The sequence below is a fragment of the Cyclopterus lumpus genome, chromosome 6, assembly GCF_009769545.1.
Source record: "Cyclopterus lumpus isolate fCycLum1 chromosome 6, fCycLum1.pri, whole genome shotgun sequence".
In the NCBI taxonomy this organism is placed as follows: Eukaryota; Metazoa; Chordata; class Actinopteri; order Perciformes; family Cyclopteridae; genus Cyclopterus; species Cyclopterus lumpus.
Genome location: NC_046971.1, coordinates 6,118,877 through 6,134,735, shown reverse-complemented (window position 1 = coordinate 6,134,735; position 15,859 = coordinate 6,118,877). Strand labels below are relative to the sequence as shown.

The window sequence follows — 15,859 nt, the reverse complement described above, 5'->3', positions numbered from 1 at the left end:
CTGAATAAACTATTTATAATCTACCCGCACACATAACATAACAAATGACCTGCAAAGCACTGAAATGGACTATAAAATGACTTAAATTAATACATTTTTCTTTTGCAATCATTCGTTACAACAAACTCTCTCTCTCTACTAAAGGGTTAAATCAACAACAGCACAATAACACAATGGCACAAAGTATATATATATATAAAAAACAAATATTTATTGTTCTGTTACCGTCGGTTAACTTGATCAACAATAAATGGCCGGGAGACAAACTGTACACATATTAATAGAAAGCCTCAGAGAGCTTCTTGCTTCTCTGTTCAGTGGCAATTAACAATGCAAAGAGAGAGAGAGAGAGAGAGAGAGAGAGAGAGAGAGAGAGAGAGAGAGAGAGAGAGAGAGAGAGAGAGAGAGAGAGAGAGAGAGAGAGAGAAAACAAACAGTTGATGAACGTTGGGTTTTAATGGTGCGTTCAAGTCCTCCTCCCAAAGTGGTTCATCTCCCAGGCAACTTTACAAGAGGGGGAACAAATACTGTACATTGTTCTGTACATCGATCCTCATGAACCACGTCGCTTGAAGAACATCTGTTCCACGTGTCCTTCGTCGAGGACAGTGATGACTACACCCCCCCCCCCCCCTCCCCCTCCTCCTCCTCCTCCTCATCCCTCTTTCTTCCCACCAAAAAAAAAAAGATGGAGCGAGGTTGAAGAACGTCAAGTAAAGCTTTTAAAATGGACAAATGACATTTGGGCTCTCTGAAGACAGAAATAAGAGGTGCTCCCTACTCGACAAAATAGTGTGTGGATTAAAATAGATAAAGGTTATATATATATATATATATATATATATATATTTATACTATATATACTATATAAAGGCTTGAATCTCTAGATTCAAGGACAGCCACCAGTGCCGTCCACACACACATTCCTCCGAACACAAAGCCTTTAAAGCAGCAACAACCTCACATCTGCTTCGTCTCTTCTTCTTCTTCTTCTCCTCCTCCGCCTCCTCCTTTTCTTCTTTTCTTCCCTCGCTCCATGGACCATAACGTCTCGTACTGTACGTCTGCAGTCAAAGGATCACAGTATCCGGATCCTGTAAGGACCCCCCCCCCCCCCCCCCCCCCCCCCCCCCCCCAGTGACAACCAGAGCAAATACAACGTAAACATAAGAATGCAGAAACAGTTTGAAAGCATCGTCCGCAGACCGAGAGGACATTTTGATCGTCACGGCAACAACAAAATAAAACCCGCGCGTACGGTTTTCGTACGAGGGGAAGCGGAGGCTCCTGTTCACGTTTTTTTTTCCGAATCGCTTCATTCAAAAGCAGAACAACAAACAACGACGTGGACTCAGCGGTCGAGTTCCTCCTCCTCTCCGAGACACAGAAGAGTAGTCGTTGTGCAAGTGGTTCAAGTCGGGAACCAGCGAGACCGGGTCCAAATGTCCCGTTTCAGTCCGGGGTGCAGGACAAACCGGATCCAGTTGCATCCAAATTCACAGAGGGGAACCTTGTTTCCTTTCTTCCGCGTCACCATCGAGGAGACTGAATGTGCAAATGTCATCCGTGAACCCTTTAAAAAAAAACAACAAAAAAAAACACTTGATGTAAACGACACTAATGTAGAACTTTTCTTGCGGTCCTTGAACCCCCCCGCCCCCCCGTGCGAACTTGTCCCCCTAATTTGCAGAGTCGAACTGAAACGAATCAGTTTATGTGCCACGAAACTAACGTTTTCATACGCCTGCTCCCTCTGAAGGGGTAGAACTAACGGCGATATTAATTGCACAAAATCCCACGAGCAACCGAACCAACAGTAAAAAAAACCTCTGAAAACGGAGAAGAACTTTTGTTGCGTCTGAATTTTTAAAAAACATAAAAGATGGATGTTTCAACCGTTTTTTTTTTTTTTTTTTTTGGGGATCCGCGCTCTGGGAGTAACAACAGATCTGGAGTCTGTAACCGTGTCCGACTGCATTTTGTCATAAACTATAATACACATTTCTGGTAAAAAAAAGAAGAAAATTGTGGACAATTTGTGGCAGATCTTTGGCTTCAGTGGTCAAAACATATTTCACTTTTTTTTTTTTTTGTTGTCTAAAATAAAAATCCATCAACGGATTGAACGTTTCGTTTAAACTTTCCTTTTCTTCCCCCCATTCCCTTCATTTCAAATGACCTCCCTTCATCTTTACATATTTCATATCTGTATCCTTTGATGAATTCGTTGTTGCTTCAAACACAACTCTGAGTTAAATCTCCAATTCTTTCCCCGAGTTCCCTTTTCAACTTTTGATGAAAAGGGAACAGAATATTGACGTGTAACGTGAAAACGAAATTCCTGTTGACGGTGCCTCAAATCTTGGAGACAGCTACCATGCAAACTATGCAAACTATGCATCTAATCTGTTTAAAAAAACAAAAAAACAAACAAACAGATGAAGCGAACGTGACTTTAACGTGTCGTAATGTTTCCGTTTGTCTTGGACTTCATCGGCTGGACTCTGAACCCTGAAGAATAGCCCCGGTCATGAATCCCAGCCTCCATGACGGGAGTGCGGCCTCTCGGGTCTTTAGTTTGAGGTGAAGCCCGGCGGCGGCTGCTGCAGCAACAACGCTGACTATTAGCTTACGTCACACGATTAGCGTCAAGAGGGACCGCGCAGGTGGGGGGGGGGGGGGGGGGGGGGGGGGTAGTTGGATTCTGTTGCCATAGCAACAGCCGGCCAGAGGGGAACTCAGAGCGCGGCTGTTACTGAGTCAGGTGGAGGGCGTGCGTCTGGTGCGTTTGAGTCTGGCTCGGCGCTGCCGGCTGGCTCTGGTTCTGGGCCGGGGGATGCGGCCGCGGCTGCTGCAGGATGTGCACCACGCGGCTCAGGGTGTCCGTGGTGGCGAACGCCAGATACTGACAGCACAGCCAGTCCTCCAGGCTCACGGCGCAAGCCGCGTCCAGCGAGCGCTCCGCAAACTTGATCATCATCAGCGTCCGCTTCAGGTCCAGCCAGTTCTGGAGGGTGGCCTCGCGCTGGCTGGCCGTGGCCCCCGTCATGGGGCCCGTGCTGCTGCAGCCCAGCGCCTGGAACAGGTCCTCCCGGGGGCCCCAGAGCAGGCACTGCAGGCAGGCCCGGGCCTCGGACATGCGGATCCTTTCCGAGGGGTTGACGGTGAGCAGCAACCTGGCCAGCTGCTGCAGACCCTGCGAATAGAGCGACTTGACGGGCAGCGGCGGCAGGTCCGCCCAGGTGTACTCGCGCTCCTTCAGCTCCGGCGTCTCCTCGAAGGGGTTGGGCCGGTGCAGCGTCTCGTAGATGAGAATCCCGGTCTGGAACTCGTCGCACTTGCGGTACTGCGTCGCCGTGACGATCTCCGGTGCCAGGCGAGACTGGTCTCGCAGCGTCCCGGGGTCGGCGGCCATGAGGGTGCTCTTCTGTTTCGCCTGTGAGAAGTTACTGATGATGAGCCGGGCGGGGCACGTGGCGTTGGCGGCGGCGGCGCCGGAGGAGGTTGCACCGGAACTGCCGCCGCCGGTGCCGGTATTGCTGTTGTTGTTGGGTTCGAGATGGTCCAGATTCAAGGGGCTGCCCGGTTGGCAGTGGACCAGCAGCAGGTTCTCCAGCCGCAGGTCGCAGTGGGTCACGTGGTACGGCTTCATGTGCTCCAGGCCCGAGCACAGCTGCAGCAGCAGCAGACAGACCTGGCGCTCGTACAGCTCCGGGTTGTGAGTGTGCCGTGTCGCGCCTTCTTGGACGAAGTCCGCCACCGTCTGGAACGGCACCTCGCGAGTGATGACCACCACTCGGCTCCTCAGGCGGCCCACGGTGTTCATGTGACCCGTTTGGCTTTCGTCCGGTTTCCCATTTGGTGCCTTGGGGTCCGTCTCCCGAGCTTCAGTCTTAACCTCTTCCTGCCCGTCTTCCTCTTCCTCCTTCTCGCCCTCCTCCTCTTCCCAGGGCAGCAGGCGGGCGGGCACGTCAGCCAGGAAGTGTCCACAGTCCTGCTGAATGTTGAAGTGCACGGCCAGGCTCTGTCTCACGGCGAGGCTGTGGAAGAACTGCTGCTGGGTCTCCTTCACTTTGCTCCGACAGATCTGGAGATGAGGACGACAATATGAAGTTACTTTTTCATTTTACGATGAAGCCATTTGCGAATTGACAATAGACCCTGCTAATTAAGTATCGCCCGATATACATCTCACTCCTCTGTGTCATAGATAGCTCCATTGTTGTACAAGAGCCATTCAAAATGCACTAATGAACCACATTTATCTATATTAATATGAACGTGGGGCTCTGTTTAATTTGAGTCCATCTCACGTACACTAGAAATCGTCCCCGAATGTTAGGAAGTGTCATTTCTTGTTTCATGTATTGTTAAGGATGACATCATTTGCGCTGCATTTATTATTTGTGTTGATGCAGCAAACCGAGTGTTTGTCTCATGCACATCTGGAAGGGAAACGCAATCATGCAAAGGATTATGAGGAGGTCTCTCAACAAACAGATTGAAAACGAGATGTTTAACGTAAGAATGTTATTCGGACGTTACATTTTTTTTTTTTACTATGTACAATTCATTTTGTCCAGACTAATTTAAAAGCTTTCGTACAAACCTACATATTAAAGTTTATTGTTATGAAACGCCACCGTTTGTATATCAGCTCAAAAAAACATTTCAATTGCTACCTGAATCATTTTACGACGTAAAGGGCGAGTTGAACCGTGTTGGTGTCTTGGACATAATTTGTTTACGGTTTATTCGAACCGTGTATTAACTCTTTTATGAATGTGGGCGCTCGCTGGATCTTTGTCGAGACACGTCAGACCGCCTCCTGCTCATTCCTCGAGGACGCGTTGAGATCCATATTTCGTCCCCTCTTGATTTATTAATGCTGACGTGTTCAGAGACGCCACGAAGCTTTAAAAGCCCACCGACTCGCTCTCTGAATTCCCGAATCCCGAGAGTCACAGCGACGAAAGGTGGTTTCTGAATAATTAGCACCGTGTTGTGAAAAAATAAAATAATTTGCAGGTCGGATCAACCACGTTTTTACGGGGTTAAGGACGGCGGCAGCACAACTGGATGAGCGTCATGAAGAAAACAAGATGTTCTCTTGACGTCTGCAGCTAATGTGAGGGCGTGCAGCTTTGAAGTGGAAGTGCACGCACGCACGCGCACGCGCACACACACACACACACACACACACACACACACACACACACACACACACACACACACACACACACACACACACACACACACACACACACACACACACACACACACACACACACACACACACACACACACACACACACACAAAATGGATACCCTCAAGCAACTAAATGAAAGAACAAAACACAGACAGGTTGTTGCACGAGGTCGTGCCCTGAGGGTTTAAAGTTTGAGAGCCAATCAGCACAAACCTCTTCCTAAAGAAGTGGGAGGAGATTCCTGAACACGGAAAAAAATAAAAAATGTGAAGGATTTAATAAACTAATGCAAGGACGGCAACCGCCAGACTTTCAAACTGATCTAAAAGTCCATCTCTATGCAAAAGACTTAAAAAAAAACAAACAAAAGAATAAATACAAAGGAATTCAAACTAATAAGATGCTGAAAAGTAGCTTGTTTGTTGCAAGACTTAGTAAAAGAATAAATTACTCGTTTTAGTCCATCATGCTACAGAAAGTGGGACAAACTCAGAAGTTTCAGGGCCATAGAAAGTTTGAGGATATCATGCGTTTCATGTTCATGAATTATTCAGAATAAATTCAGATAAAGTGAAAAAAAAAGACATTATTTGAACCTAATATAACTTTGAGGAATACAATTATTACGACACCGTCACATCTCGTGGTTTCATAGGTCGTCTGCATTAAGGCTGCAACCAACAATTATTTTCGTGGCTGATTAATCTGCTAATTATTTCCTTGATTATGCCGATGAAATGTAAAAGAAGTAGTAAAAAAAGAAAGAAGAAAAAAAACATACAATTTGATATAGCCTCACCATCCGTATAAATATCTGGAATGATTACAAATCATTTAAAAAAAAAAATAGTTCCTCCATCTACTATTAAATTGTTTAATTTACTCCAGATCAACAAGGTATTACTGCGCATGACAATGGAAGTCGTCAATCTGCCAGGCGGCTCACCTTGATGGCGTAGTTCACCAGCGGGTCCTTGGCGTAGGAGGCGGTGTAGTACACCGCATCCCCCGCCTCGCAGCAGGGTTTCCCGGTGGTCAGCCTGAAGTGGGACCAGCTGTCGGTGCCGAATCCCAGGTGATCCTTCTGACCCGCCATGAAGCGGTCCTCGCACTTTGTCGCCAGTTTCCGCAGCGTGTCCGCGTGGAGCCCGCGGATCTTCCCCACCACCTCATCCCAGCTGTCTAACCCCCGGTACAGAGCGGGTCTCTGGGGTTTGGAGCCTCCGGCGGCGGCGGGGGCGGCACCTCGACCCGTGGTCCGGCCCCTTCCAGCCAGAGACTCTGTGCTCGGGTAGGCCCTCCTCTCTCTGCCGGTCGTGGCGGATGCAGACGGAGGTTGCGGTAGCACAGAGGACGCGCCGGTAGTCGGACGGCCCTTGCCGGCAGCTGCCGGCCTCTCCAAGGAGTCGCCGCTCTCGTGGTCGAGGACCCGGTGGGGCTCGGAGCTGAGAGAGGAATCCTGACTCGCCGTCTCCCAGGTGGAGTCCAAGTCGTAGATGGGGTTGGCCACACTCAGGTTGGTGCCCCCGGGTCTCGCTTCAGCCCGAAGTCTCGCGCCTCCCTGGACTGACTCTCTGCCGGCCAGGCTGGGTTCGGTGCTGGAGCGAGGCACGGCCTTCTTAGGTAGCGGCGGGGGTGTGGCCTGAGAGGCTGGCTGGTCTGCGAGGCCGTCCAGGTCCATGGAGGCCAAGGTGTCGTTGGACGCTTTGATGTTTCGTGGCTGTTTCAGCGGGATCATGTTGGCTCTGGATTCACCTGGGAGGGAAAGAAATAAGAATAAGAATATATTACATGACATTGGAAAGTTCATTTAATTCAGCATTGTACATAAGTACAATTTAAAGTTGCACTTCAGTATTTCTACTTTTCAGAAGCTAATAGTGGACTTTTTACTCACTGTATTTATGTGAAGCTACACTTTTACATGACCTCTAAACACGATCACCTTATAATTATATATTTTGATGCAAACGTTGGGTTTTCTATTTTCCAAGGATTACCCATCGTTTAAATGACGGTTTTGGGATTTGAATTTTTTCCCTGTGGGGCCGAAAATCTTTTTTTTGTTTGCCAAAAAAAAGGCAAATGTTTCAGGACTTAAAAAAAAAAAAAAAGAGGCCACGATTGGATAAATTAGATCTGTATGAAGAGAAAACGTGAACAACTTGATGTGATTTACCGAATGCGACTTTACCAAAAGTCAAATAGAATCTCCTAATAGTGGGAACAGGATATAAATGACACCTGAAACTCCCCCCCCCTCCCCCCACCTCCCTCCGAGATTCCCGTTCCTCCCACATGCCGTTTCCAGCCGCTCGCTGCCCCTCACGAGGTTGTGAGGGCACGTGAGGGAGCTGGTGGCCCCCCGAGGAAGTCGAGCCAGGGAGCGGGACAGCTGGGCACAAGTCGTACCCACCGACCATCCAGCTGCCCGACTCAATCTGCAGTGAGGCTTAAAGAGGCGGCGCGGAGAGCACTTTTTATCGCTGGCTTCAATTGACCTTATTTCTCTGGGATGGATGGCGGTGGGAGGGAATCGGAGGGGGGTTGAGGGGTTGAGGGGTTGACTGCACTCCCTCGGTGTTCTCTGGAGTCGAGGACCACAGAGAGGCAGATGGGTCAAAGGCAAGCACCCCGATAAGATGAAAAGAACGGTCACAGTTTTAACTGAATAGGTGCACGAGGTCCCAGACGACGAGATGACGCCTGGGTGTAAAACTGCCACTGAGCGATGCGAAGTCCTCGCGTGTGCCACACGCTGCCATCGTATTAAGAAAGCCTGAAGGAGCCTCCGGAAAAGAGCCGCGAGGGATGAAGTAAATGAGTCTCGGTAATCCTCCCCGGAACGGGGTTAGGCTATATTTAATGTGTTCCTCCGCCAATCTGCGGTAATCCAGCCGAGAAAACAACAGTCGTCCAGTCGTGGAGATCTTCTGTCGCAGCAATGTGGCCGAGTTACATAAGACTAACACAATCAAGAATCATAATCACAATGCACAGAAATACATGTGATGATGAAACAACCTGCATGGACTGATTAAAGCCCTATATTGCTCATGTGAACAACTTCATGAAATCAGGTGGGTTTTTTTTGGGGGGGGAAGGGGGGGGGGGGGGGGGGGGGGGGAGGTTGATTAATTTCTTGTTGGAAAAATAATAGAATTGAAAAAAAATGTTGTTTAAATCTTCAAATGTCTTGGCCTGTAATCCTATTGTGAAGGATCAGATTTGATCTGTGCCTGTAAATTATGTATTAACATTTCAATTACAAAACAAACAAACCTATGTATAAAAAAAACCCTAAAAAAAGTATTTTAGAAAAATGGTGCAGAGATATTTTTACACTGCTGTCCAACTGAACAGTGTTTGACCCCCGTGTCCATCTCCAGGAGATGAAACAGCGGAGAGTCCCAATCCCTCCAAAATCTGTTCCGGATTAAAGAAAAAGATAATTGCATATTCCTCTCGCCTCAAACACGGAGAGCCTCGTGTGTCCAAAAGACAGCTTAAGTTGCTCTCCTGCTTTCCAGTTCCTCGACAGACTTCTGGGCAAATACACACATTATGTGTATTGGATTCATGCTTTAAAAAGCAGACCATTCAGAAATGCTACAGAATAATTCGCCATTTAGTCGCCTCCTCATAGAGTGAAATAAAAAATGTATTGATGTATGAAATATACATTAAAATACTATTAAAAAAAAACATTAAGGCATTCGCAACTCCAGGGACCAGCATTCACCAACATGTGTGTACGAGGAGATGAAGGAACTTGTTGAGTGATCACAGTTTAGCCGCCGTGAATACCGAGAGACAAGAAAGGAAAAAACAAGCCTACCTCGAATCCACTAAGGAGTCAAAAGTTTGGAGGTGCACGCGGCGCAGGAAGGCAGAGTGATACATCGAGAGTGACACGCTTCATCCCCGGGAGTGTGTGTGCGGAGCCCCTGGAGCCAACGAGAGGCAGGCTCAGCGCTCCCACCAAGACTGGAGACTTCTCACCGAGTGCTCTGCCTCCTACTGCCTGATGCTCTGATTAAAACACAAGTGTGTGCGTGCGCGTGCGTGCGCGTGCGTGCGTGCGTGTGTGCGTGTGTAATGCGCTGGATACATAGCCAGTGGAAGAGACACTAAAATCACTTCTATTTCTGCAATTCCGACAAGTAGACGAGATAGAAGTGGAAACCTCAAGCAGACATCACACTGTACTGTATGTTACTGCGCACACACACACACAGACACACGCACACACACACACACACACACACACACACATACGCACACACACACACACACCGTGTTCCTCATTAGCAGCATGTAGAGGAGTAAAATTAGGCTGCAGCTCATCGTGCTTCATCCAGGGAGCTGTTAACACATTCACAATGCAGTCTGAGCTTCACAAATACATACACACACACACACACACACACACACACACTTGTAAAAGAAGTGCTGCATCGGCATATAAACACAAACACTTTGTCTCTGATGAATCCCTTGACAACAAAGTAAGACCCACACACGTTTTAACCTCACAGAACCATCCAAGCAAACAGAACTGAGTACTGCATCTGCTGCCAAAAAAAACAAACACACTCCCTATCACTCTCTACCGCTTTGTGTTTCCTCACACACACACACACACACACACACACACACACACACACACACACACACACACACACACACACACACACACACACACACACACACACACACACACACACACACACACACACACACACACACACACACACACACACACACACACACCGAGATCCTTTCCCACACACAGAGAGAGCTTCATGTTTTAATGTTTGACAGCTGTGCCTCGCTCTCTCTTCCTCCTCTTGTTGCTGCAGAAGCCTGGTCTCAATGTGCTCATCGCTCCTCCACCATCATCATCACCATCATAACCACCATCACCACCACCACCACCACCATCATCACTACCACCATCATAACCACCACCATCATCACCGCCACTATCACCACCATCATCACCGCCACCATCACCACCATCACCACCACCACCATCATCACCGCCACCATCACCACCATCACCACCACCACCATCATCACCGCCACCATCACCACCACCACCATCACCACCATCACCACCACCACCATCATCACCGCCACTATCACCACCATCATAACCACCACCACCACCATCATCACTACCACCATCACCACCATCATAACCACCACCATCACCACCACCATCATAACCACCACCACCATCATCATAACCACCACTATCACCACCATCACTACCACCATCACCATCATCACTACCACCATCACCACTACCACCATCACCACCATCACCACCATCATAACCACCACCATCATAACCACCACCATCACCACCACCACCATCATAACCACCACTATCACCACCACCACCACCACCATCATCACTACCACCATCACCACCATCACTACCACCATCATCACCATCACCACCATCACCACTATCATAACCACCACCACCACCATCATCACTACCACCACCATCATAACCACCACCATCACCACTATCACCACCATCATAACCACCACCATCACCACCACCACTACCAGCATCATCACTACCACCATCACCACCATCATAACCACCACCATCACCACCATCATAACCACCACCACCACCGCCATCATAACCACCACCATCACAACCACCACCATCACCACCATCATAACCACCACCACCACCGCCATCATAACCACCACCACCACCACCACCATCATCACTACCACCATCATAACCACCACCATCATCACCGCCACTATCACCACCATCATCACCGCCACCATCACCACCATCACCACCACCACCATCATCACCGCCACCATCACCACCATCACCACCACCACCATCATCACCGCCACCATCACCACCATCACCACCACCACCATCACCACCATCACCACCACCACCATCATCACCGCCACTATCACCACCATCATAACCACCACCACCACCATCATCACTACCACCATCACCACCATCATAACCACCACCATCACCACCACCATCATAACCACCACCACCATCATCATAACCACCACTATCACCACCATCACTACCACCATCACCATCATCACTACCACCATCACCACTACCACCATCACCACCATCATAACCACCACCATCATAACCACCACCATCACCACCACCACCATCATAACCACCACTATCACCACCACCACCACCACCATCATCACTACCACCATCACTACCACCATCATCACCATCACCACCATCACCACTATCATAACCACCACCACCACCATCATCACTACCACCACCATCATAACCACCACCATCACCACTATCACCACCATCATAACCACCACCATCACCACCACCACTACCAGCATCATCACTACCACCATCACCACCATCATAACCACCACCATCACCACCATCATAACCACCACCACCACCGCCATCATAACCACCACCATCACCACCACCATCATAACCACCACCATCATAACCACCACCATAACCACCACCATCATAACCACCACCATCATAACCACCACCATAACCACCACCATCACCACCAAGCCTGTAGCACTGATCGGCTGACAAAAGCTAATGAGGAAACGTCCACTGTTGGCTCTAAAACAAGGGCCTTCATCGAGGTCATCATGGTATTTGAGGAATGTAAAGTTGAAGACTGCAGTGTTACTTGTTATTTGATATATAAATGTTCTGTATTGGTTTCTACAGCTGTGTCTATTATCATGCGAGCTGCTGCTGAGACAATAATCTTGAGGAATTAAGTAAACAATTTGCTGTCTCTCTTGCCGTTTGGATTTATTGCTTTCAAAAAGAAAAGGTACAAATATCTGCGCACTGCTGTCTCTCCAAAATATTTATTTTGAACCACTCAAAACACACAAAAGGTTGTTTGAAGCAGCTCATTGTGTCCATGTAGAACACCAGATGCATAAAACATAATATAAATAATATATATATATATTCTTTTTTTATTAATGAAAGTATGCTAAAAAAACAACATTTATGATACAATTCTTAAAGATATACTAAGGAAATATCCATGTTTTGGCCATGTTTACATCTCAAATTTTTCCTGTAAGTTTTGCATCAAAACACCATTTATCTCCATATAGCCATGTTACAAATAACATAAATCTTGAAAAAGTAATAAAGACAATGATATGACCGAAGAGCTCCATGCCATAAGACAATTAAAAGGATGAGCGCCATCTGAGGTCACTTGGAGCAGAGGAGGCATCTCAGCCAATACGGCAGCGTGTTTACGTTCTCGGCATATTCCCCGTTATTATTGTAAGATAATTGCTGATAATTATTGTAAGAACCATTTTTTCATAGTTCTCGGTGAAATATAGTGAACATAGATTTATGTCAGTGTCCCCATTGAGGGTTAGCCACCATGGGTTTCAATGCCAGGTGGTGCGTTCAGGTGTATTCCAAAGGTCGTAATTTGTAGTTTACAACACTAAGCGTGTTATTGTAGGCCGACGAGAAAATTATCTTTTGAACAAAACTTGCTTGTATATTTACGAAAGTTAGATTTTTTTATTGTTAAGTGTATGCAAATGAGAGCATATATTTTTCATTAAATATGACTTTTTGTTGGGCTTTCGTGGCTTTATTTGACTGTAGCTGAAGACACAAAAGGGGGTTAAATTGTTAAAGACAATTATGAATATTTAGGGACCAAAGAGTTTATAAAAGTTTGTCTCAGATATAATATCCGGGTAAAAGCTTTGAGGATACTAATAGCAGCTCTGTGGTCAGTCGTGCAATTCATATTATTGTAATGTGGTTGTGAGTGCAGCCCAAAAAGCCCATCAATCATCTCAAATATATATATTTTTTCATAATAATAGAAAGAGACAAAGGCAATAATCCAGAGAAGACAACAAAGAGTAGGTTTTTTGTTCTGGTGAATCTACTCTGTACGTCCCCAAAAAAGAAAAAAGAAGAAGCAAATGACCCTGAAGAGATTTGGTCCGGGTCCAACCGGGAGACCATCTGCCCCACAACCTCAGGGCAAAAAAGATTCCACCTCTAGCTGAAATAACATTATTATAGTTATTCCACATTCAGAGTCACGAGCTGCATTCATGTGACGAGAGATGTGTCAAGATTTAGAGCTCCAGCTGTTAGCGTGGAATAAATTATGACTTGTCACATGCTGGAGGGAAAGTGAAAACTTTGTGAAGTGAAGATACCGAGGACTGACAGACTCTGGTGATACCCATCCACCGACTCCAGTTACCGTGACGACAACGCTCAACAAAAAAACCTCCGTACGGAAACGTGGATGACGCTCTCTTTTTTTGGTTTGTTCAAAAAAACACAAAATGTGCTGATGCAAATTGGAAAAAAATAATAATTTGCAGACCTTTTCTGTGGGATTGTGGCGCACCATCAGCAGATTATTTGCATGAAAGAGGTGACGCGTCACCTTTTTCATTAAAGCATATTTTGAGCTGCACGAGAGCCTTAAATAACAGCGTCTTTTCGCGGAAGGAAACTTAAACATTTTGGAAGAATAAAACATAAAAATCTGTGAAAATGAGTTGACACATGGAGGTTTTTAGTCACTTTGTGGTGAGTGGATTTGCAGAAAATCAACCCTGCGCAAAAGGAACGCGCTCATTTGAAACAAATGTTTAAAAAGGCCAACGGATCGCCTCGCGTCCTTCTTACCCAGGTTGGTGTACGTGGCGCTGCAGTGGCTGGAGGCGGGAGAGTGGGAGTGGTGGGAGTGATTCCCGGCCTCCTCCGGCTCCCCGAGGCCGGCGCTGGCCTCGCTGGCCGAGGCCGGTGTGGCAACCTGGCTGGCACGGCCCCCCTCCCCCTCCCCGAGCACCAGCCCCAGATTCACTTTGGCAGGCAGGGAGGCGACACTGGGCAGCTCCCGGTCCCTGGCATCGCTGCCACTCACTGGTACCTGGCTGCGGATGACAGAGAGAGAGAGAGAGAGAGAGAGGGGCATGGCTCCTATAAATGTGAAATACTGGCTCCATTACATTTGTGTTGTTTTCTTTATTCCCTTTGTTTTTGTATTTCTACGATAATATTTCCCCCACTGCTTTGAGTTGGTTCATTATTTTGTTGGTGATGATGTTTAATTCTGCATGAAGATATCTGCAAAACAAGTCATAAAAAGGGAACCGGATGATAACGGCGAGCTCCATTGCTGAGACGCGAGAGCTTATCGTAAATAAACTAGCTGCTATTGATAAAGGCTTCAGTCTGTCATCTTTCATTTCGTCTATGACAGATATCCAACATCACAGGATATGAAGAAAACACATTAAACAATGCCTTTTTTAAATTTTTTTTTATCTGGGCAATCGCTATCCGCGTCGCTTCGTCAGCTCACTCCTTTCTTCTCATAAGTGATGGATTAGAGGCGGCACGGTTGGAAGTGGGAGGCCCTTGAAGCCCGCTGTGTTTCATACGCAGCTACACATACGCAGCTACACATACGCAGCTACACATACGCAGCTACACATACGCAGCTACACATACGCAGCTACACATACGCAGCTACACTTACGCTGCCGGAGGGAAAGCAAAAGCAGGTCACGATGGCGTGTGATGATGTGTTTTTGGAGATCAACGTTGTGACGGCGGGCGTCGGCGACTTGAGGTGTTGAATGGAGGTGAGATTAACGTCATCAACGACAGCAGATGGATCAAGAGGTGCGGTGATAACGTGACAGACTTAAATCTCATTATTATCTGTCGTCAAAGAAATAAATAAATAAATCAGATACTGAACAAAGTTGTGAAAAAGTGAATTGAGGCATTCTGAAGCTTACAAGACACAAGAATATTAAGGGAGAGCATTGTGTGTCAAATGTTTCCCAACGCGTCTGAAACGGTCGCAAACAAGTTTGAATTTAAAGCTGCTGTGAAGGTTTTTTTCTTCTTCTTCTTTACAGGAGCAGAGAAGTTCTTCTCCTCTTTTTGTAGGAATGCGCCAGAAGGAGGCGAGGAGGATGACTGAGGCAAAGATGCTCCGCAACAAAGACGATGCGTTACAGGCTGGCAAACGCTTCCTGTTTCCTAAGTGGCCTAATGTATTTATATTTAATGCATGTGTTAATACATGTCATTTGTGTTTTTTTAAAAGAAAACAAACACAGCCAATGTTTACCAACAGCTCATCTTCATCAGAGGCTGAAAGCGTACCAATGAAGGCCACACACTTCTTATATGTAACAATCCAGCTGCTTGTAGATTGCCGATGGTTAATATGAAACTTTATTTTTTTTTTTTGGTATCATAATTGTAACATTGAATTAACTTTGAATTAAGTTACACCTAACATGCAATAACGCTGATAATTTGCTATGCAGAATGCAAACTAATATATTATTATGACGGATGAAGCCGGGAGTAAAAAGAGACTGCGGCTGCACAAAAGTAGGAGCTAAAAAATAAAAGTCACATTTTGTTCAACTGAGCCTTCGCTTTGAATTAAAGTTACCAACATCAAGTCACAATCAGATGTGTATTTCACCTGGGTATCCGTGTCCTGCTGCTCCACGCCGAGTAAACCTCAACAGCTGGTGTTTCATGGAGAGCCACCTGGGATCAGACTCTGATCACAGTAAATAAGATCCTC

General features: G+C 46.8%; 1 protein-coding gene across 1 annotated transcript in view; it reads right to left on the bottom strand.

The window, feature by feature from the left end:
* Positions 1-2,674: 2,674 nt before the first annotated feature.
* peak1 (pseudopodium-enriched atypical kinase 1) overlaps positions 2,675-15,859 on the bottom strand; it is a 75,328-nt gene continuing 62,143 nt past the window's right edge. Inside the window, exons 5-7 of the mRNA XM_034535860.1 lie at positions 13,930-14,177; positions 6,157-6,965; positions 2,675-4,087 (exon numbers count right to left, since the gene is read on the bottom strand). Of these exons, the coding sequence (XP_034391751.1) occupies positions 2,753-4,087; positions 6,157-6,965; positions 13,930-14,177 (2,392 nt within the window). The 3' untranslated portion in view covers positions 2,675-2,752. The remainder of the gene's footprint in view (positions 4,088-6,156; positions 6,966-13,929; positions 14,178-15,859) is intronic.